General features: G+C 49.0%; 1 protein-coding gene across 1 annotated transcript in view; it reads right to left on the bottom strand.

Annotated features, from left to right (window-relative positions):
- Positions 1–22,085, bottom strand: part of TNPO3 (transportin 3) — an 82,288-nt gene that overhangs the window by 18,015 nt on the left and 42,188 nt on the right. The window contains exons 5-14 of the mRNA XM_044978907.1: positions 21,352–21,495; positions 10,372–10,498; positions 10,226–10,308; positions 9,491–9,598; positions 8,674–8,690; positions 7,960–8,031; positions 5,845–5,984; positions 5,466–5,657; positions 2,982–3,073; positions 1,676–1,752 (exon numbers count right to left, since the gene is read on the bottom strand). Coding sequence (XP_044834842.1) covers positions 1,676–1,752; positions 2,982–3,073; positions 5,466–5,657; positions 5,845–5,984; positions 7,960–8,031; positions 8,674–8,690; positions 9,491–9,598; positions 10,226–10,308; positions 10,372–10,498; positions 21,352–21,495 — 1,052 coding nt within the window. The remainder of the gene's footprint in view (positions 1–1,675; positions 1,753–2,981; positions 3,074–5,465; positions 5,658–5,844; positions 5,985–7,959; positions 8,032–8,673; positions 8,691–9,490; positions 9,599–10,225; positions 10,309–10,371; positions 10,499–21,351; positions 21,496–22,085) is intronic.

Raw genomic sequence — 22,085 nt, 5'->3', positions numbered from 1 at the left:
GAAATGAGATGGGCCTTGGTTCCAGACTGGTCTGGGTCCCTTGTCCGGGAAGGCGTGCCCTGGAAGAAGAGATGTCGGGTTTTTGGGTGATTCAGTCTCCCAAGAAAGAAAATGTCGATTCTCAATCCATTGGCCAAACCGATGGTTCCACTGGAGGGAAACTATGCCTGGACAATGGAATGGGAGACAGACTCCTCCCACAAACTGCATCTCCTGGTGGAGTCAACACCTCCTTCATGAGGGAAGGACCTTATGGTTATGGAGATTGGGGATCAGAGAGAACAAAAATGTCAGATGTAGCGCAAGATTCTGCTCGCCCTGGAATATATGAGCTGGCCCGTCTGCCTGAACCAATGGAGCAAGAGGAGTTAGCTTGTGCCACAGTCGGGGGAGGCAGAACTGTTGGTGGTTGGGGCTCTCTCTGTTTGCCTTTTGCCGGTGCCATCAGTTCAGGCTTAGTTGGTACCAGAGGCACTGTTGCCGGCAGAGAGTGGTCTGGTGCCAATGGAGCCCTGGGTTTGTGGCCCTTCCTGACACGCCCCCGAGATGGCTCGTGCCACAGGCTGAGCAGAAAGACTTGCTTGACTTCGGCAGGGTTCTATCTGGCTGCTTTGAAGTGGATTTAGAGGAGGATTTGCTCTCGTGCTTATGAGAGCACTCCCGGCCCACCCAACAAGACCCCAGCAGGAGGTCTGTAGGAGTTCATTCCCTCGCGCCGAAGTCTGACTTCACAGCAGGAGGCGCATTCCTTGCGGAGTCAGGCCAATGTCTGGCGTGTCCCCCAACTGGGGCCTGACTGCAGCCTCATGACCGTCTCCATTAAGTGCTTCTTCAGAGGAAGTTTTTGCTCCTCACAGGTACGATTGGGGAAAGAACGGCAGAGAGTAAACCTTGCTGCAACAAGAGCTTCCCCTGAGGAGACTAAGCCACATCTGCCCATGACAATGGACGCAGCTCAGTGAATGGTGGGACCTTCCATTCTCCCCTCAGCTGGACAAAGACACTGCCTCTGAGCTACATCTTTATACCCTGACACAAACCAGTTAGTACTGCCGCTCTGACAGAGTGATTTACTGCCCCCAACGTGGCTAGTTATCACCCATCACCTTGCACATGTTGGTTTAATTAAAACATTTGTATTACATATTGTCATCCTGACCTTATCTTTTAGGAGGGGTCAGTGTGTTCCCGCTACCCTTGGGGGACGTTTTTGTACCATCCTTGATATCGCTCTGTGTTTAGCACTTCTTAGGAATGTGTGTTTCTGCAGTATCAGCTCTGTTCTTGCCAAATTCTGTGAGCAGGTCCTGCCTCCTACCAGGCCTCTGATACAAGGGCTTATGTCTCAGGCTCTCTTCCTACTACAAGAAGGAACTGGAGAGGCGGTTGGTCTGTTTCGCCATTTACTCCTGGGTTGGAAGCACAGTACAGCGAGGGCGCACATGCAGACCAACGGACACTGCTTTCAAGAACTCTGACTCCGGGCGCCTGGATACATGCATACCCACAGTGGAAAACACTGGGCCGAGCACGCGAAGAAGAATGTATCGTTTTTACAGACCTTTGTAAATGAGACCCTCCGGCTGGTTCAGGGTTTTTAAGTTGACCTAGAGAGATCAGCAGGCCCCACCCAGCCCCCAGCAGGACAGTCTGCTGGAGTCCTTGCCTTTCTTACCTAAATATGACAGCCAGTCGATCTAGGGGCACCGTGGGGTCTGAGGACAGGCCATTGCTCGGCTCCTGAGACAGCAGCTGGAGAAATGAGCAAAAATCAGGTGAGATTTCAGTGACCATAAGGAGCTCCGTTCTGAATGGCCATTGCCTCGAGAACACAAAGTCAACTCTGCCTCTTTCACACACCACAAGAAACGTGAATGCCTCAGACTCCCCATTTACTGGCCAATGCAGAGCAGAAGCCTCTTCTGGTCCTAGACAGAGGAAGCAGGCCAGAAGTGGGGAGTATCACCCTATGAGCCCAAAGGGAGAGACGTGGGACTAGGGCTTATCAGAGATCTGAGTGGTGACGAGTCTCAGCTGCACAAGATGGGAAGTTCCTGCTACCAAGGGCTTTTCCATGGGGCATTCAGAGCTTACTCGAGAGGTATTTCAGGCAGAATGGCAAAGGAGAGCCGTACCAGGAAGACACAAACTGATCAGCTGGTGAGTGCTCCTCACAAGTTAGTACCTGTACACCAGACTTAACGCTGTCTCCCTGTCTGTTGGCAGGTCATTTTAGGAACGACATGTGGGACCATCCCATGCAATCTTACTTAGCTGCCCCCCGTCACTTCCCAGCCCTTTCCAGTTTTTACCTTCCTTTAGCCAAGACTCCAAATGAAAAGGCATCCTGGGCTACTTGTACTTCAGGGATGGGTAAGTGGCCCATGACACCATCATCTCCACTACAGTGGTGCAGTCCACAGAGTCTATAGATTTCAGCATGCAACAATCCATCCTGATCATGGCAGAGGCAGCTCAAATTGAGATGAAGCACTGCATGCTGGGAGATCTGACATGTGGAGACTTGCTCCATACTCAGGATGCACGGAAGCTGCAACTGGCTACATTTCATGCAAATTGGATACAGTCCTTAGGCTACCAGCAAATTGGCTCATGTATTTGCAGCATTTTCAAGCATTCTACAAATCTGGTTCTTACACCTGTTTACGCTACTATGCTCCTCTCTCCTCAGCTGGTGTAAATCTGTGTAGCTGCACTGACTCCAGTGAGCTACAGCAGCGTGTGCCAGCGAAGTTGGGACGCTGTATTTTCAGATCTTGTTCCAGGTTCTCGCCTTTCCCATGTTATTTCCCCATGCTCAGAACAGTAAGTTGCTCAGTGCTATGGAACTTGCAGAACACTGCAGCCACAGTGGAAGTTTTCTACTGAGCACCACACAGAAAATTCCTACTGCAGACCAGCATAACCAATCCAGCTGCAGAACAAGGCAAAAGTTCTGCAACTGTGATGCCTCAAAGTACCTTTTTCAGTGCCATCACCTGAACGGCACACAACTCGCTGAGGCACTCTGCTATCTTTTCCAAGGGTAGCCGGGCAAGAACCAGCGCTGTCCCTGGAACGCAAGAGGAAAAGAATTCAGGGAGGCTGGATGGAAGTTTAGTCAGTTTCAGACACTAAATGAACAAGTTTCCCCACACGGACCCGGCTGCTGCAGGTCAACTGAAAATCTCCCTGTAGGCAGCAGGAAAAACACATCTAACAATATCCACATGTCCTGACTGGACATGAAATTATTACCCCTCAGATAAAACACATTCCTCTGAATGTACCACAGCTCGGCACTGCTGCTTCATTTTGATCAGACACTGAAATAGATGTGTGTGATGGAAGACAGAAGATGCTGGTGTGCGGGAGTAAGAGAAGAACCTAGATGAATGAAAAATCTAGGAACCCCACTCAAATCACACCTGTAACCTGAAAAGAAAAGCACGATGCACCACTGAGCTTAGAACAGGCACAACACACATTTCTGTCAACATTCATACCATGCCTATCAGTGTAGCATATAAACCCCTTTCAGAAATTGCATGTCATTACCTAGTAATCTCTTTACATTCCAGCCTAGTAGCAATAATCCTGGAAAATTACATACTTCTGGAAAAAAAGTAAAAGCGTATACTACAGCGTTTTGGGGGTCTTACAGTCGGAACACAATCAAAGAACACTTGCATTGCCCCATCACTGCCTATTGCTGCAAGGGCCAGGGGTAACAACAGTATCTTACCCTAACATGTACTCAGAGCACAAACATAAAATGATGTGCAAAATTTGTTAATGCAACATGAAGGATGCAGTCAGGCACTAGTCAGGAAATGCACAAGTTAAGGCTGCAACAGCAGCAGTCGTTTTAGCCAAGTGTCACACACTGCAAGTTTGCTGGCATGTGTTTTACAACGTAAAGCAATGCAAGTGCAAGTGGCAATAGGAAATTGATTATTAAACCAGGAGAACATGGACAGCGGGACCTCTCTTTGACATGACCAAGTACAATACTGCTGTGGGAACTTTCACTTTGCCATTTCCTAACCATGCAATTTAATGTTCTGGTATCAAAATTCATAAGTATTCAAAGTCCCTCGATGCAATCTTTGGTTTTTTTAGAGAAAACAAAAACCCTCAGGCAGTGCAAGTGCTAGGATTGCCTGAAACTCTTCAAAAAAAAAAAAAAAAAGAAAAAAGAAAAAAGAAGTAGATGCAAGGTCCTACAAATCTTTAACCCAAGTCACGTTACAGATGCACAAGCAATTAAACAGCTAACAATACACATTGATAAGCAAGTACAGTAAAAGCTGTGTTAGCCAACACTTTACCAACTGGAAAGCTCTATAAACTGGCATTTCTGATCTTATTGAAAGTCTGGTTTATAGTCTGGCTGGTGTGTAGCTGGCAGGCTTCCTTGCTCGGCCCTGCCCCGAGCACTGGCTCTGCAGCTCCCATTGGCCAGGAACCACGGCCAAGGGAAGCTGCGGGGTCGGTACCTGTGGGTGGAGGCAGCGCACAGAGCTGCCTAGCCACACCTCCCACCCACAGGTACCACCCACACAGCTCCCATTGGCCATGGTTCCTGGCCAATGGGAGCTCTGGAGCCAGCGCTCAGCGCGCACAAAGCCTCCGCCTAGGAGCAGCAGGGACATGTCACCACTTCTGGGGAGCCGCACGAGGTGAGTGCCTCTCAGATCAGGTACCCCGCCATCCCCTCCCATGCCCCAACCCCCTGCCTTCCTGCACCCAAACTCCCTCCCAGAGCCCATGCCCCACAGCCCTCCTGCCCATGCCCCAACCCCCAAACTCCCTCCCTCTTAGTTAACTGGAATTTTTTACTTACTGGCACCCCTTGTTCCCCCAACATGCCAGATAACAAAGCTTTTACCGTACTGCTGAAAAACTGCTTAAGACCTTAATGCAAGTTGGTGGCTATTGACATGCACTGAAGAATGAACATTAAGAACTGCACTAGTGCAAATCAGTCTGTCCCCAGAAGTACAAAACCTTTGTTTTTCACTCTGCATGAACAGAAGCCAGTTTCCATGAACTCAGAACTATTATCAAACTAGCTTCAAATGTGGTCCCATTGGTAGTTAAGAATATTTTCATGCTACATTTCAACATTCTACCAGCCTTCAGAGTCGCTGAATGAAGTGTGGCAACAGGTTTTAAAGCAGAAAACATGTATTTTTCTACTTCTTCAGATCTGAGCATAACTGAACAAATTCTGATCCAACTTTCTTAAAAAAAATATAATAAAAAAAAATCACCTCTGGGCCAAGAATAGACATGAAAAATTTCAGTCCCAAAAGTGATTTGGCCAGAGTTCATTGTTATTTGAGAATGTCAACTGAAGTGACACACTGGGGGCTGTAATACACTCCCCAGGTGACTCTCTCAATAGCATCGAGTGCGTTTCTGCAGCTAAGCATTAAGTCCTGACAGTGGTGAGTAAATACCTTTAAGGAGTCCCACAGCCGCCTCTGGAGACAGCATGAAGGAGTCAAGGGAGCGGGCAATCTCCAGCAGGCCATTAAAGTGCTGAGCCATATGGTCTCGGCAAACTGAGCAGATATTGTGAATAGCTTTGGCAGCAACAGAGGCCAGTGACTTCTCACAGAGACCTTTCATCAAATAACCCAGCACAGGATCTGAAAAGAGAAGAAACCCACAAGGCGACACTGGATTATACAGATGACTCCAACAGCTTCATTTTCTGCCTCGCTCCGTGAGGCACGCTGGTTTATTTGTCCGGCGTTGACCTCGGAGAGGTAACACTTCCCAGAGGGAAGCCAGCTGAAATGCAGAAACGGAGCCAGTGCCAACAGCTAGACTCACCCAGGAACTGAGGGTTTCTGTCCACGACTTCGCTCATTTCTCCCACCAGCTCAATGCTGGTGTAGCGGACAGCAGTGTGCACTGATTCGGGGAGGCGCACCACCCCCTCCAGCACCTCCACCAGCGTCGGGTTGTTCTCCCTGGGGACAGAGGACAGCAGTTACTCAGCATCTGGCGCAGTCAGTCCTGTTCCCAAGCAAGAACCCGATCGTTCCATCGATTCTGCTATTTGAAGGCTGAATGTACCAGATAGATCGAGGAACCCCGCGGCGCTACCCTGAGGAGCCTGGATGAGATTCTGACACACGCCCAGCAGGGGGCATGGTATCTAACAATACTCAGCACTAAAACGCGATTCAGTCCCAGCTTTACAACGGGGATCCAGAGAAGGAGAGAGGACCACCAAGCTCCAGAATACTAGTGGCAAGAAAGAGCAGCAAGCTGAAGAAGAGTGAACGAGAAGAGCCATCTGGGAAGAGGCAGGGTTATGGGGCAAGACAGGGAGGAAAACACTCAGCACGGAGTTCAACGGGCATTCCTGATTAACCCCTAGTAGCCCTTGCACTCAGATCGTTGTGGGGCTCCTACTTGGAGGGCACACAGGACCCTTCCATCGCCACCCACTCCCTGGGACACAAAGAGCATCTCTAAGTTACAAGGAATCCAACTCATCAGCCCTAGACATCATCTGTTTTATCCTGCCCTGTTCCATCAGCTATGCCATGAACTAGGGGAAGTGCGCCTCCTGGTGGTACCAGAGGGGAATTCAGCCCTATTGGTGGAGGCTTCTCACTCCAGCATGCCTGTGTTTTGAGCTGTTACCCAAGTAATCAGCAACCAGCAGGAGCCACAGTGGGACATGCCATGTTCAGAGAAACAAGGGTCAGTGACCCGGGAACAGACTTGACTTCACTGTGCAGAAACACAACGCAACAAGATGGTCAAGCTCGCAGAAACCTCCATCATTCTTGCTACAGGGGAATGACGTTAGAAAGGAGAAGAGCAGCAGCAGGATAAGTTTTGATGGTTGGCAGTCTGAGCCAGTGAATCTGCAGGCAACAACTATCAACCATCACCTCCCTGGAGCACCTGCCCTGTAGAGATCAGATAGATTTGTTCCAGCAAAACTCGAACACCTTGTCGGGTCGATACTGGCCAACGCTTACTTTATTCTCCGCCCCTCGTTCTGTTAGTCCTCTGTGACTCGGTCGTCTGGTGTCAGGGCATCCCGGACAACCAGACAATGGAGTGCGCCAGCCTCCAGCGACTGGAGCAGTCCCTGAATGCCTAACCCCTTCCCGTCCCCTCTACCAGCCGGGAAGCAGTGGCCTTCTGGATCCCGGGGCTGCTGTCAGCAGGGAATGCCCCAATATCGCTTTACAGACTCGGGAAACGAGCTGCAATTGAAACAGCACTTTACACAGCTGTTCCCTGCCCTGAAGGGCTCCCCGCCTTCCACGAGCCAGACAGTAACATCGAGAGGGATTTGAGGAGCAGAGGGCATGGGCGGATGGCACAGGGGGCAGTGGCTGAGGGAGCATTGAGTGGGGCTGGGAAAGAGAACAGGGAATGGGGAGAATGAAGGCAGAGGCTGGGTGATGCACGGCCCTGACAGGACACAAGGAGGGAGTCCATCACCGAGGTCTCTGGGGCTTGTCACTTACATTCCACATCAGCAGTAATATACATCTCAACTGAGGAGTCCCGCAGCACACTAAAGGTCTCCGCATGAGCTCGCAGGACCTGCATTTTTAGCGGGTAAACCCTACTTGCTGCTTAGGGGCCAGCATCTCAAGCGCTACAGACAAGAGCAACTCGGAGCTGCTCAGGATATTTTCAGCCGTCCCTGAATCTTGGCAACTGGTACTCCTGGGGGAATTCTGCACCCCAGTGGGGGCACCGAATTCAGACCTTCCGCAGATTTCTTGGCTCCCCCACAGAAAAATGAGGGAGCCAAGAAATCTGTGAGGAACACACGCCCCTTCCAGGGCAGCCCGGGTGGCAGAGCAGATCACCCCCGGGGGTGGGAGTGGGGGTGAGGAGGGAGGCTGGGCGGGTGCTGTTAAGGGGGTGGGGCTGGGCGCGTGCCTGTACGAACCAGTGAGAGAGACTCACTTTGTCCCTCTCGCTCGCCGGTGCTGTGTCCTGGGCTGGGAGGCGTAGGGCTGGGTGAAGCAGGCTCTGTCCCTGAGGCAGAGCAGAAATGTAACAACTAAGCAGGCAGGCTGCTACTGTTCCCACTGTTAGCGAATCGTTCCTATTCCAAGTCAATTCAGGCTCCTTTACCTTGCCAGAGTAGGGCAAAGGAGCCTTATTGTAAATGACACTAAGGGAATCCTCAGCTTTCTCGGTTTTTCCCCGATGCCAGCATGGCACAATGGGATCAGATTACAGCTCAGGAGCTACTTCACTTATCCATTAAAAATCAAAATGCAGGACAATGATTAGCAAAGCATGTGAAAGTCTGAGCAATTTAAAGCGACAGTCTGCTTTAACAGAACACCAAACAGCAAAATAAAAGTCATGCAATTTCAGTGAAAAATCCAGGGTTAGAACTGGAATGCAGGTCTTGGTTACCAAGTGTTTGTAACTTAACTTCCATGCGCTTAGGAAATGCAGTATGGTCGTTTAAATAAATTACCAAAGTAAGTGAAACCAGTGCGATTATATTGCATTATTTTGACAAATCAAAAATGCAGAATTGTGGATGTTTTGGTGCAGAATTCCCCCAGGAGTAAACTGGTCCAGCTGCAGCCAGGGCCCTGGAAACGAACGGGCAAAGCCCCTACACTCAATCTTCCCAGATGCCGGCAGGGCCTGAATACTCACTGGTCAACTGCTCTTGGCTATAGAGGCCATGATGAAGAGAACAGCTTCCGTCACCTCCCAGGGAGGGTTCCCGTCCTTCAAGGTAGCATAAAAGCTGTGGGGCAGAGAGAGTCAGTCACACAGAGGGCTGCAGCAGGGAAGTGGCAGAACTTACCTGTTTGCTCCTCTTCTCCCAAACCACTTTCCCAGCGCTCTCTAGAGCCTGGTTCTGCACCAAGGCTGATCTATTTCTCACTGGCAGCGCGCAGTCTCTGGGAGGCCTGAAGCATGCTGAGGTCTGTGACGAGACCTGCTCAGCGGCAGCTCCTGGAGGCGATCTCACCCCGCCACCAAGAACCAGCTTTTATCACACAGCTGGGAGTGACTGCAGCGTCCTCGCTACTGAACGCCCAGAGGGGCAGCGCATTGCTTCAGCCAGCAGAGAGGAAAGAGGCCTGGGAGATGGCCTGTGGGGCCCAGCCAGACCACACAGTGGTGAACGTAACAGGATATGCAGAGACCCTTCACTTTGTCAAGGTGGGAGAATACATGCTCCACTGGAGCTGGAGCGGGCTCTGAACTAACAGCGAGTGGTAGGGGGATGTGGCAAACCCAGGATCCAAGCCACAGGAGCTGACTCTGGCCAGCATGGTGGAGGTGAGCAGCCCACACCGCCACAAGGAGAAGCCATGGGATCTCAGGGTAAACAATCCATTCATAGACTATGGACATTACATCACCCCGTTCGCGTGAAGCCGCGCTACACCATGCCGAAGGCAACGGAATCCCCCTCCGAGGCAACTTATCCAGCGCCGTGGCAGCATCACTAGGGTCTCACCTGGGCAAAACATTCCACCGATCCAACCAGGAAGATCAAGTCCTTCACCAGGTCCGAGACCCTCATCCGGAACTCCCCGAAGTCGTCTGTCTCCTCCGGAACACCCTCCTAGCAGAGATTTAGGGTTGGAGGAAGTGGGGTTACAGCAGCCAAGGGGACTTCCAGATCCTAATTCACCCACAGAGCAAGGGAAGGGCAAGATAAGCTATTACATTAAGCCATTCTAAACCATTGGATCCTCTCCGCCATCTCGGGCAAAGGGGATTTCAAGGGATGGAAAGCAGGAGCACCAACATTAGGTCAAGCGATGCCCCGCTGCAGGCACCGGCCCACCCACACATCCTGCATTAACGGGCCAGATCCTCTCCCCATACTGAGCTCCGGGAACGGAGGCAAGCTCTCGGGAACCAATGCAAAGTCTCCAGGAGGTGGGGGAAAAGGGAGACAGTGACCAGAGGGGAGAACACTCAGGTGAACGTCCTCAGCCTGCAAATCCAAACACTGGACACAAGGATGGCAAAAGCAAAAATGAGACCTCCCGCCCCCGCCCCCTTAACACACATTGCCCATTCAAGATTCATTCTGGGGCAGCACGGCCACCAGACCACTCTGCTGGAAACCCAAGCTGGCTGGCTGGAGGGAGGGGATGTCAGATTAGGCCCTCTAAGTAGAAGGCAGTTTTCGTTACCGCCCAACGCCCCCATCTCCATCCCTAACCGCAGAGCCATTAGTTACCCTGCCTGGCTCCTTAGTGACAATCAGCGCGTGGGGAAGGTGAACTGCAATTTCACCAGCCACCCCATGCCCACTGCAGCCCACTGGAACAGGGAAGGAAACAGAAGAGAGCTGAACGCAGCCTTACTGGTCTGGGTCAAGCTGACAGTGTCTGGCCAGAGCGTTCAGAAGCCTCTGGATGTAGGCTTTGAAGATGCTGTGGATGACGGCATCGTCCGTTTTGTACAGATGCTCCCCCAGTCTGTACCAGAAGTTAAAGGAAATTTCTACCACCTGTTGGGAGAGGAAAACCAGCCATCTGTCATTTTTCACAGACAGGATTTCGCCCCTATCCTCCTAGTGTGGAAAGTTGGTCAGAAAGGCTGCCTAGACTGCAGCAGAGAAGGCCTGTTTCCGGGCTCCACGCTGACTCAACGGTTACACCTGCAGACTCAACAAAGCCATGAGCGGCTCCTTCGGCTTCACAAACCTGCATTTTTTGCTGCCTTTGTTTAAGCAGTTTTGATTTAAAAATCAAACAAGTTAGTGCCGGACAGGGTTTGGATGAGTGACCCTGCAGATAACAGTGAATGATGTCCCCACGCTGGGTGTACACTGGCCTAGGGAGCCATCCCCGAGGAAAAGGGTAATTCAGCCTCCTGGCTTCAGACCTCTGCAGATACTGCTAGTGGGTCCTGCAGCCACCGGATAGAGCTCACTAGGAGCTCAGTTGAAGTCATAAGCTCATTTCCATGTAGGTTCAAACATCTGTCAAATAGTAACGTCCATCCCCTCCTCACTCAGGCATGATTCACTCCAATAACCATGGAAAGATAATGTGACTCGCATCCCAAGGCCTGGTCCACACGCACAAAAAGCTGCATCTAGTGGAAGCGCTGCACCCCGAGTGTGGACACAGTTTATATGAGTAGACGCCTGCTTTATATCGGTGTAATTGTGTCCATACTAGGGGTGGCGTCAGTATAATTATCAGCCAAAAAAAGGCACCTCTAACTGACAGTTATCCTGGTACCCAGTCTGTGTGCAGATACAGCCTAAGGGACTTTGGTGTGTTTGAAAACCCGCACCTCTAGAGGTTAACGGCAACCACCCTACTTAAAACCCGGTTCAGCCCAGGTTCAACTTTTCTCATGAAGTGATTAATTTTAAAGTCTTGACTCCTCCATCAGTAAAGTTCTACATGCCAAACAGAGTGACGTGCGTATAGGCAGTTCTGAAACCAGGGCTGGCTGGCGACCAAGTATTAGTGCGACATGTAACGAGCACCAATCTACAGATCAGCACCTCTGGATGGGAGCACTTTTACTGAACACAGATCTGAATAGAAGAGGCACAGCAAACACAACTAGGGATCGGTCAGCAAGATTTTAGTTAATCAAACTGTCCCAGGGGATACCCCAAGAGTGGGAGATCTGGGGAAATGAAGAAGAAAGCCCACATTTTACGTGTGATATTTTTGCTATTCTGAGCTTCAGGCGGTGTGCAAACGTGTGCCGGGGGAAGTGAGGGGAGATGAGATCGCTCCTCTGATTTTGGTGGAAATGCAAGAAATTACCTCGCTACCTCAGAAGCCTCAGAGAAAATTTAGCTACGTGGAAAACTGAAAAACCCCCCAACCCATGACTGTTTACAAGGGACCAGCCTTTATGGGTGAGCAACTGCCCAGGGTGCCGTGGTCAAGAGGCAAGGAGTGAGGCGGGCCTGGGGTGTGAAGGCCACGGAAGTGAGCTTGGGCAATGGGTCAGGGGGCAGGCAGCAGAGCTGGGGGCAAAGGAAGTGGGGAGCCCGGGGAGGCATCAGCGGAGGCAGAGGGAGCACCAAAATACAAGTTCACCCAGGAATCCATTTTCCTTAAGGCTGACCCTGACTGACTGTTGCACAGAGGAGATGCAGGAAGCAAGATACAGCTCCTAGCAGATGAGAGGTTTAAAATGCTTTCAAGCAAATTGATGAGGGACTTTCCCGTACCTCTTCTATCAGGAGAGGCTGCCTCGGGGCTGTCTATCCCAGTCACGGACGAGTTAAACACCAGAAATTCCGATCAAGGCTTTCAAGGCCACTGTGGAATGGGACCTGAAACCTGCCAGGCTATAAAGAAAAGCTTTCTGCAGATTTGACTGAGGAAGAAGAGCGAGTAACCCACTGAGTCCTACCTCATATGTGGATGGCCTGCGCAGATCAGCAACAACTCCAGCGTGCGCAGGTCCCCCAGCCCATGGCCTGGCGTACAAACAATTTTATCCAGAAACGTCTCGCAGAGTTCAGTTGAAGACGCGGCAGTAATTGAGAACCCTGTTGAAGGAAGTGAAGCAGGTCATGTTTCACATGCAAATACCCAGTGATATCGCACATACAGGGAGAAAGTATCTCCTCCTTATGTACAGCATTAGCCTCCTGAATGCTAACATGAACTAAGCCAGGGGTCTCAAACTGGGGGTCGGGACCCCTCGGGGGTCACGAGGTTATTACATGGGGGTCGCAAACTGTCAGCCTCCACCCCAAACCCCGCTTCACTTCCAGCATTTATAATGGTGTTAAAATATATAAAAGTGTGTTTTTAATTTATAAGGGGGTTGCACTCAGAGGCTTGCTATGTGAAAGGGGTCACCAGTAACAAAAGTGTGAGAACCACTGAACTAAGCAGTCATCTCAGAGGCAGGAGTACACTGAATCCTTCCATTTCAGCAGCCTTTTTATCCAGAGACGTTTCTAACTCGCCCCCCCGATTCAGGTAAGCGGGGCTTACAATGTGCTGAGGAGTATGCTATTTGTGGGAATTATGTGCTTAACAAATCATGAACTAAGAACGGCCATCCTGGGTCAAGACCAACGGTTTCATTGAGCCCAGTATCCCTGTCTTCCAACAGTGGCCAGGGCCAGATGCTTCAGAGGGAATGAACAGAACAGGGCAATCTCGAGTGATCCATCCCCTGTCGTCCACTTCCAGCTTCAGGCAGTCAGAGGTTTTAGGGATACCCAGACTATGGGGTTGCACTGTTGACCATCTTGACTAATAACCACTGATGGACTTATCCTCCAGGAACTTAACTAATTCTTTTTTGCATCCAGTTATGCTTCCAGACTTCACAACATCCCACAATAACAAGTTCCACAGGTAGACTGTGCGTTGTGTGAAAAAATACTTCCTTACGTTTGTTTTAAATCTACTGCCTATTAATTTCATGGTGTAATCCCCAGGTCATGTGTTATGGGAAGGGGCAAATGACAATTCCCTGTTCACTTTCTCCACAGCAGTCACGACTTTACAGACTTCTATCACGTTCCCACCTTAGTCGTCTCTTTTTTAAGCTGAACAATCTCAGTACTTTTAAATCTCCTCCTCATATAGAAGCTGTTCCAGACCCCTAATTATTTGTGTTGCCCTTCTCTGAACCTTTTCCAATTCCAATAGATCTGTTTTGAGATGAGGCGACCAGAACTGCACACACTATTCAAGATGTGGGCGTATCATGGATTTATATAGAGGCAGCATGATATTTTCTGTGTTATTATTTATCCCTTTCCTCATGGCTTTCCTAACATTGTTCGCTTGTTTTGGACTGTCGCTGCACATTGAGCAGATGTTTTCAGAGAACTATCCACAATGATTCCAATACCCCTTTCTTGAGTGGTAACCCCATCATTTCGTATGCATAGCGGGATTATGTTTTCCAATGTGAATTACTTTATACTTTATCAACATAGAATTTTATCTACTATTTTGTTACCCAGTCACCCAGTTCAGTGAGATCCCTTTGCAAACTTTGCCAACGTCACTGTTCACTCCCTTTTCCAGATTGTTTATGAATCTGTGAAATAAGCAGTACAGACCCCTGGGGGACCCCACTATTTACCTCTCTCCATTGTGAAAACGGACCATTTAGTCCTACCCTTTGTTTCCTGTCTTTGATCCAGCTACTGATCCACGAGAGGACCTTCTCTTATCCCATGACTGCTTACTTTGCTGAAGAGCCTTTGGCATGTGAAACATCAAAGGCTTTCTGACATTCTAAGTACGCTATATCCACTGGATCCCCTTGTCCACATGCTTGTTGAAGCCCTCAAAGAATACTAGACCGGTGAGGCATGACTTCCCTTTACCAAAAGCCGTGTTGACTCTTCCCCAACAAATTGTATTCATCTAGTTGTCTGATAACGTATTTCTTTATTCTAGTTTCAACCCATTTGCCCTGTACTATAGTTAGTCTTACTGGCCTGTAATTGCCAGGATCACCTCTGGAGCTTTTTTATTAAAAATAAATAAATAAATAATCAATCGGGGTTACATTAGCTATCCTCCAGTCGTTTGGTACAGAGTCTTATTTAAGTGATAAGTTACATATCACAGTTAATAGTTCTGCAACTTCACATTTGAATTTCTTCAGAACCTTGGGTGATGCCGTCTGGTCCTGGTGACTTATTACTGTTTAATTTATCAATTTATTCCAAAAACACCTCAAATCTAGAGCAGTTCCTCACATCTTTCACCTAAAAAGGATGGCTCAAGTGGGAATTTCCCTCACACCCACTGCAGAAAAGACCAATGCAAAGAATTCATTTAGCTTCGCTGCAAACGGCCTAGTGTTTCCAGGAGTGCTCCCTTGAGCACCTTGATCAGCCAGTCTGGTTCCCCACTGCGTTTTTGGCACCAGGCTTCCCACTTTCTTGGATTGTATCTTTAAAAAAACCACGGGGCCTCCTGTTTAGTGTTATCTGTGTCTTATATAAGCTAGTTGGCTCTGCAAATTTCCATTTCACTTGCGGTTTAGGCATGTGGGCTTGATTTAGAGTTGGGGTATGGACCTGCTTTGAGCAAGGGATTGGACGACTAGAAGATACCTTGCACCCGCTGGCAGGAACTTTTCCAACCCTGATTGTTTTCTATGGATCTTCAAATTTTTCAAAAGCTTCCTTTTTGCTTCCTAAAACTGCCACTTTTACTGCTGCTGTGTTAGTCATGGTGGCATTTTTTGTTCCTCTTCAGCCGGGGTGATGTTGGGGGAGAATGCATTTAAGTTTGGAGCCTCTATTAATGGTGTTTTTTATAAGTAGTTTCCACTGCAGCTTGCAGGGCATATTCACTTTGTGGACTGCCTCCTTTTTAATTTTCCAATTTAATTTAGTCTAACTCATATTTTTTGCGTAGTTAAACCTTTTTGCGGTCAACATGGTACTACTGTGGGTTGGTGGGTTTCTTTAGTATTTTCCCCCATCTACAACGGATGTTTAAAATTTAATTTACAACTACATGGTTGCTATTACCAGAGTGGTTCAGCTCTCTATTCACCTCTTGGGACCAGAATTTCCTGTGCTAACCACTTAGGACTAAATCAAGCGGTTTGCCATCTCCCTTTAATAGTATTCCCAGGGATATTCTGATGAAAAAGTGAAGACCAATTGCCTGGTCCTAAATAAGGTTCCTCCGGAGTGAAACTTTAAAAACGTATATACCCAGGACAACACTAATGGAGACTGTTTGTGGTTCAGGAGAAAGTATTTATGACATCCATCTCCATAGCTGGCAAACATGTGACCCCAAGAGAAGTCGACCAAAAATCGACCTTCAAATGCATTTGGCACAACAGAACAGGACATAAACAGTACCAGAATGAGGAGAGACTATGCGGCATCCATGATAACGTAAGTACGCAAAACCAGCTTTACACCCAGGCCTTGAAATATTTACCAGCAGCATGGTTTTACAGGACCAGCAAGGCAATTCTAATTGTGCAGTTAGAAGACAGGATTGCTGTCCTTAAAATAATCTTTAGGGAGGGAAAACAGTTTTGAGGGGCCTGGCTGAGCTGAACAGCAAAAAACCAAGACCACATTCTTGTATTAGCTAGAATTGGTAAATGTCTCCACTGTGTTGGTTCCCTCTGGAACCGATGAGTACGGGTGGCAGACAGAAGCACAGCACTGAGTGTTAGTCAGGACAGCATGGCCTAAGTGGAGCTGAGCACAGGACTGGCCGGGAAAAGTTTAAACTTCCTGAGTTTCCTCTAATGCCAGTTCTAGGAGAGTGATTTTGTGATGTGATCCATGGGAAAAGCACACTACCCTTCTTTGCCTCCATTTTTCCCCTCTGATAGTGCTGACTTCAGAGAGGAGGAGTGGTAGCAAGGAACACTGGGCCCCGCGGGGTGAAGGGAGAGGGGGCACTGCCACCAAAGAGATCTGCCAACTCACTTCCCTTCTCATGGCTTTTGTTGCTCCTTTTACCTTTTATTCTGGTCTTGTCTATCTGACACTGTTAAACCCCTCTTATAGTGCTATGCACTTGTATAAGGCTGAGCGAGGCCTTGATCTTGGCTGGAGCAGCTAGAAGTTGGCCTAATGTAATTAAAACCAAACAAGAGGGGCTCCCCTTAACGTTGGTACAGAACTCCGGAAGACGGAAGGCGCAAATTGAAAAGTGCCAGGCCCCGTTAGCGCTCCCTAAGGCTCGTTTTCCCCCTCTCCGGGAAGGCTCTGCCATTACACGCTCCTCTCATCACTCAACGAGAGACGCAAAGCCGGCACGTCTCCTGCAGCCCTTTGATAAGAGCAAAAGAGGGAGCTGGGGGGAAAGCACCATCCGCGCTTGCAACGCTCCCTCCTGCCTGCCCAAGCTCGGGCTGCGAGCCCCCCCGGCAATTCTAGGCTGGCGCACTGCCGGCCAAAGGGAAAGCGCTCATTAAACTCAGCTGTCCTCTGTTCCGTGTCAGCCAATCATTTGCATACGACACTCCAGTAGCGCTGCACCAACACAGCACGAGGCACCCCAAGAATAGCTTCTCAAACAGACACGTTGACATGTTAATTATCGGGCGTAGGCTCATTTGCTTACTTGTCTAAATCACTCCCGGGCCACGGCCATGTGATAGGCGGCCTCCAGCGTCCAGGACTCCCTGGAAGAGCTGCAGCGCGAGGGGCAGGTTGGGTCTCCTCGTTTTCAATGGCGTTTGCAGAGCTGAACGCACACGCAGTCAGAGGCTGCCTCATGCAGGTTTGCGGACGTTCTTGTGTCTTGTTCGCTGCGGGGACAGGAGAGGGCGGGAAAAGGAGCCAGGTAGCGTGACTAAGTGAGCGAATTAATAAACGAGGCTGCACCCTATCGAAGCTTTTGTTTGGTCCCAAATACCCAAGACACGTTTCTTATTACACAGCTCTCCCCACACCACCTCACTTCGCCAGCCACTACACAGGCCTGCTGCTTTGTATCCAGGGGGCAACTGACCTTACGCCCCCCCACTTGAACCCTTCCTGAGGTTTCTCTACACGGCACATAAAGGGGTGGAACAGAATGACTGAAATCTCAGATATCTCAGCACCATGGAAAAATTGCACTACCCCTTTCTCCTGGGGTGTTGCAGCGGGAGGAAACATCCCTCTGCAGTGCAAATAAAATACTGGTTTTATTATCCTGGTGGCTTAGTTTGGGCTCTGCCCGGTAAACATTCATGGCCATTGTGCAAGGCTCATTTCACAGAAGCTTTAATAGCTCCCATAGGGCTCGGGGCAATTAGGAAAGGAGACAGGGCTGGCGTACAAAGGAGGAAAGAGGAGACAGCGAAGAGGAGAGGAAACAAAGGAATAGCAGTAATCTGGTGCACACCTATAGATGCCCTTTCATAAGGGGACCCTCACCATTAAATAATTCAGCAGCACAATCCCTTGTGAACAAGGAAGGGAGGGAGGAATTAACTGCAAAAACTAGCATGAATGCAACACGCAGGCTGAAAAGCTGAGCACTCAGAAGTCAGAAAACCCCAGAGGATAACAGTTTCTACTGCAACATTAACTCAGACTTGTTTCATGCATTAAGTGCTGTGTCTATTCCTCTTTCCATTGTTAAATGGGAAGCTTAATTTGCATTTTCGTTTGCTTAGACTGTATCGTGCAACAAATGCAAAGCAGTTACCCATTTAATAATGGCATAACAATAAAACATCAGACAATACCTCTTCCATGCAACAGGTCTGAGCGAACAATGCTGGAGAAACCTGTACCATTTGCGAATTTCTGACTTGGGTGTGCTTAGCTCAGCTCTTCAACCTTCATGTTGCATTAATGCGAGTTTTTTGCATTTAATTTTCCTGTTTTACTGGAGGTCTTTGGGGTTTCCATACATACGCAGAAAGAACAGCTCTCTCAGGGAAGTCTAAGTTAAAGGGTCAGGAAAAGGAGGATAAAGACGCTGTACGGTGCATCAACAAAATATTGACTAAATGTTCAGAACTTGGAAAATCGACAGCCAATTTTGTTTCTTTGATGAGGATTACAAACCAAGCCAAGCTTTATGCTTCTAGCCTGGAAAGTTAACAACGTTTGACTATTTTAAATCCCGTGCAGCTGGAGAGAACTCAAAGCCTTATGAAACAATTCACCTTTAAGCATGGTCAATTTCAGCCTGGAAGAATTGTATAGGATGGATGCAGTGTTGTAGCCATGTCAATACCAGGATATTAAAGGTGCCAGGTGGGGGCGGTGATCTCTTTTATTGGACCAACTTCTGTTGGTGAGAGAGAGAGAAGCTTTCAAGCCACTGATTCTTCAGGTCTGGGAAAGGTACTCTGAGCGTCACAGCTAAATTCAAGGTGGAACAGATTGTTTAGCATAGGTAATTAGCTCATATTCTAAGAGACCAGCATAACTGCTTATGCTATCCACCTTGCCTTTAGCTGAGACACTGGGAGTAACTTTCCCAGACCTGAAGAAGAGCTGTGTGGGGCCTCAAAAGCTTTCTCTCTCTCACCAGCTGAAGTTTGAATCCAACAATAGAAAATTATCTTCGCCCACCTTGTATATAAAAAAAAATGGAGATAGTTAGTAGCACCCTAAAAAGGGAAAATTAAATAAAACCCTTGAATTCTGCCTTAACTGAAGTGATCAGTAACAGCAAACTGCTAGCAGTGTTTTCATTTCCGTATATGGGGAAGCATACATAAGTTGAAGTCCAAACTTACTTCAGGTCCACAAAGAACATCAGTGACCCGAAGACTGGAATAGGAATCCCAGAGCCCTGGCCTCCCCCACCTTTGTGCTCTAACAACTTGACATGGGGTCCCCAATCTGTGGGGTTGCACCCCCCTAAGAGGGGCACGGAGGAACGTGTGGGAGGAGGGGACGTGTGTTGCACGCGGCGAGGTCCCCCAAGCCAGCCCTCACAGAGGGCAGGGCAGGGAGTGCCACACAACCCCAGCTCCGCTTCCACCCCCTAGCCAAGGTGACCAGAATAATCCCGATTTTATAGGGACAGTCCCTGATTTTTGGGGCTTTTTCTTATATAGGCACCCTTAGTAACGTCCCACCCCCATCCCCATTTTTCTTCACATTTGCTGTCTGGTCACCCTGCTCTCAGTCCAACTCCTTCCCACAGCTCCTGTGCAGAGCCAACCGCCCAGTAATGGAGGGGGAAAGCACAGCCAGATTCCATTTAACTGGTAAGAGGGGTGGGGCGCGAAACATGAAGGCACCCAGTGAAGTAGCTACAAAGTAGCGACCAGTGAACTAGACAAAAGTAGCCTCCTAAACAGAATTTGAGAAAACTGATCGAAAAAAAAGAATGGGCCAGACCGTGCGAATAGGGGAACAGATCTACTAGAACTATTGTGAACATCGGTTCAAGACGTATTGTCCCCTATCCCTGAAAGTAGAACCTGCTGGTTTTGCCAAGATTACAGGACCATGCCGTGACCAACAAGGTTTCCTGCAATCCAATGCCACCCCACTCCCACTCCAGTCCCTGTCGCTGGACCAATGTACTATAACTGGAAACAGTACAGTGAGCCCAAGTTCGTGACCCATCTGGGGCTAGAGAACTGCTGAATCCCCAAGCTACACAGAGGAAGGATCTGTTGCAGTAGGGCTTTCGACAGGAATGCAGCCAAAGGCAATAACGGAGTCCAGGGGGTGAGACGGTGTCTTACCATCTGCTTTAACTGAAAAAGTTCATGCCACTCAGATCAAGGACTTTCAAATGCAGCATGAAAAGAAATTCATGGTTCTTTTCACTATCTGAATAGCTAGAGATTGAGACGGATGATGACCCTGAAGAAGGTGCAAGTTTCTCCCTCTATGGTATGCAGCAAAACTGGAGAACAGATCTTACATCTGCATTCGAAGTCTGCTGTCTTTTTGGTCCAGGGCCTTCACCTACCAATCCCCCAATAATCCCTTTGCAGCTCAGAAAACCAGGATTTTGTTTGTGCTGCTCTTTCCCCTACCTATTGGGGTTTTCTCCCCAACTCCATGAGCCACAGCCCTTTGCTCAGTTCTCTTACTCTTCAACCCTCCCCTTCAACATGCTGTGCTTGGGGCTAACTTCACCCAGGTCTGCTCACAAAGAACCTTTGCCATTTGCCTTCACGGTCCCTGACCCAGAATGGAATAGGATCAGATTGGAAATCCACAGAGAAAATAAGCATCACTCCCTCCTCCACTTCCCTGTCCAGTCCCGAGTTCAGGATTCAGCATTCTGGGCAAGAACGTTTCCCCATGTTCTCGGCGCATCTCAGGTCAGCAATAGCAGCAGCTGGTTCCAGAGAATTGGAATCCTGAACTCGGGACCTGACACGAGGGCAGAGGAAGCACTTAAAAAGTGATTTTTTCTTTAGCTGAGGAAATTCGATGTTACCAGGTGTTAGTCGTCTGAGACCTACCCGATTTTCCAAGTGCCACTAGAAGGCAGTGAGCAAGGGAAGACGGGGAGTTCCTGGCCACTGGGAGGCTTGGCCAGAACTGGACTCTTGCTCTTAAGACTCCTGTGCTCCTGTTGACACCCACTTCTCCCAAGTTGCCAGTTCTTGACAGCCTTCAGGCTGGAAATCTAGGGGGCACGAAGCAGCGCTATAGGGGGCACAGGGGAAGAGCCAGTGCGCAGCGAGCAGCACAGTGGGCTAAGAGATGGGTCAGGCCTCATACTCAAGACAGAGGAAAGGGCCCAGGAAGGGGAGTAAACTTCTCTTTATGCCCTGCATGCAGGCCACCAATGAGCCGTCATCCTAGTGCGCCAACGTTTACAACAGATCTGCACAGGGATTCCAAGCTGATTTCCAAGTTTTCTGTTCCTCTCCTGGTAAAAAGCGATCCGCGTTCTTCCTGGGCAGAGAGAAGCTCGTTCAGTGGCCTGAGCGAATACTCACCAGCACCTCGAAGAGGAGGGACAATAACTTGCTGTTGGCCATGAAGTTACTATCCAGAACTCCCAGGTTGAACCAGCTCCCCAGGCAGCGGAAAATTTTCATGAGCATCTTCTCATCGTTGCCTGCTTTCTCCACACAGGTCATCTAGGAGAGAAAGGGCAGGGATGGAGAATTGGTTAGAGACCCAAAGTTACCAGTTCGTTTCCACAAGCACGAACCTGACGCCCTCCTGCGTACGACATGTTTCTGGAAGCCGTGAACAGAGGATCAGCGTTTCAAGGTACGCAGCATCCATGACGTGATCATTGAGGGACGAACTGTATTTAAAAACCACAATTCCCACTCCCCCCCATCAGTGTCAACATGAAGAGACTCGTGTATATCACAAAATGACACCCCCACACCTAAAAATCAGCCTTTGAGAAAAGCACATGGTAAGAAACACGAGCCACATACCATACCCGGAATGTCAATTTGGCAGGACAAGTGAAGCAAGCACGAGATAGGAGATGACTTGAGACACCCCACCCCGCTTAAATAGACAAGCCCCCCACGTGATCTAGGGACTGAGCCTAGAACGTCTATTGACTTCAACTGCAGTGACAGCGCTTGGTGATAAAAGCATCCTGGAATATGTTCACCCGTCCACGGCACATCAATTTACTGTAGGGTCCTGTCTCAAAGATAGATGAAGCCCAGACCTAATGAGCTTCATATTTGCCAAGTCTCAAGTT

Source organism: Mauremys mutica, chromosome 1 (genome assembly GCF_020497125.1).
Source record: "Mauremys mutica isolate MM-2020 ecotype Southern chromosome 1, ASM2049712v1, whole genome shotgun sequence".
Classification (NCBI taxonomy): domain Eukaryota; kingdom Metazoa; phylum Chordata; order Testudines; family Geoemydidae; genus Mauremys; species Mauremys mutica.
The sequence above is the reverse complement of the archived record's forward strand: the minus strand, read 5'-3'. Positions and strand labels throughout refer to the sequence as shown.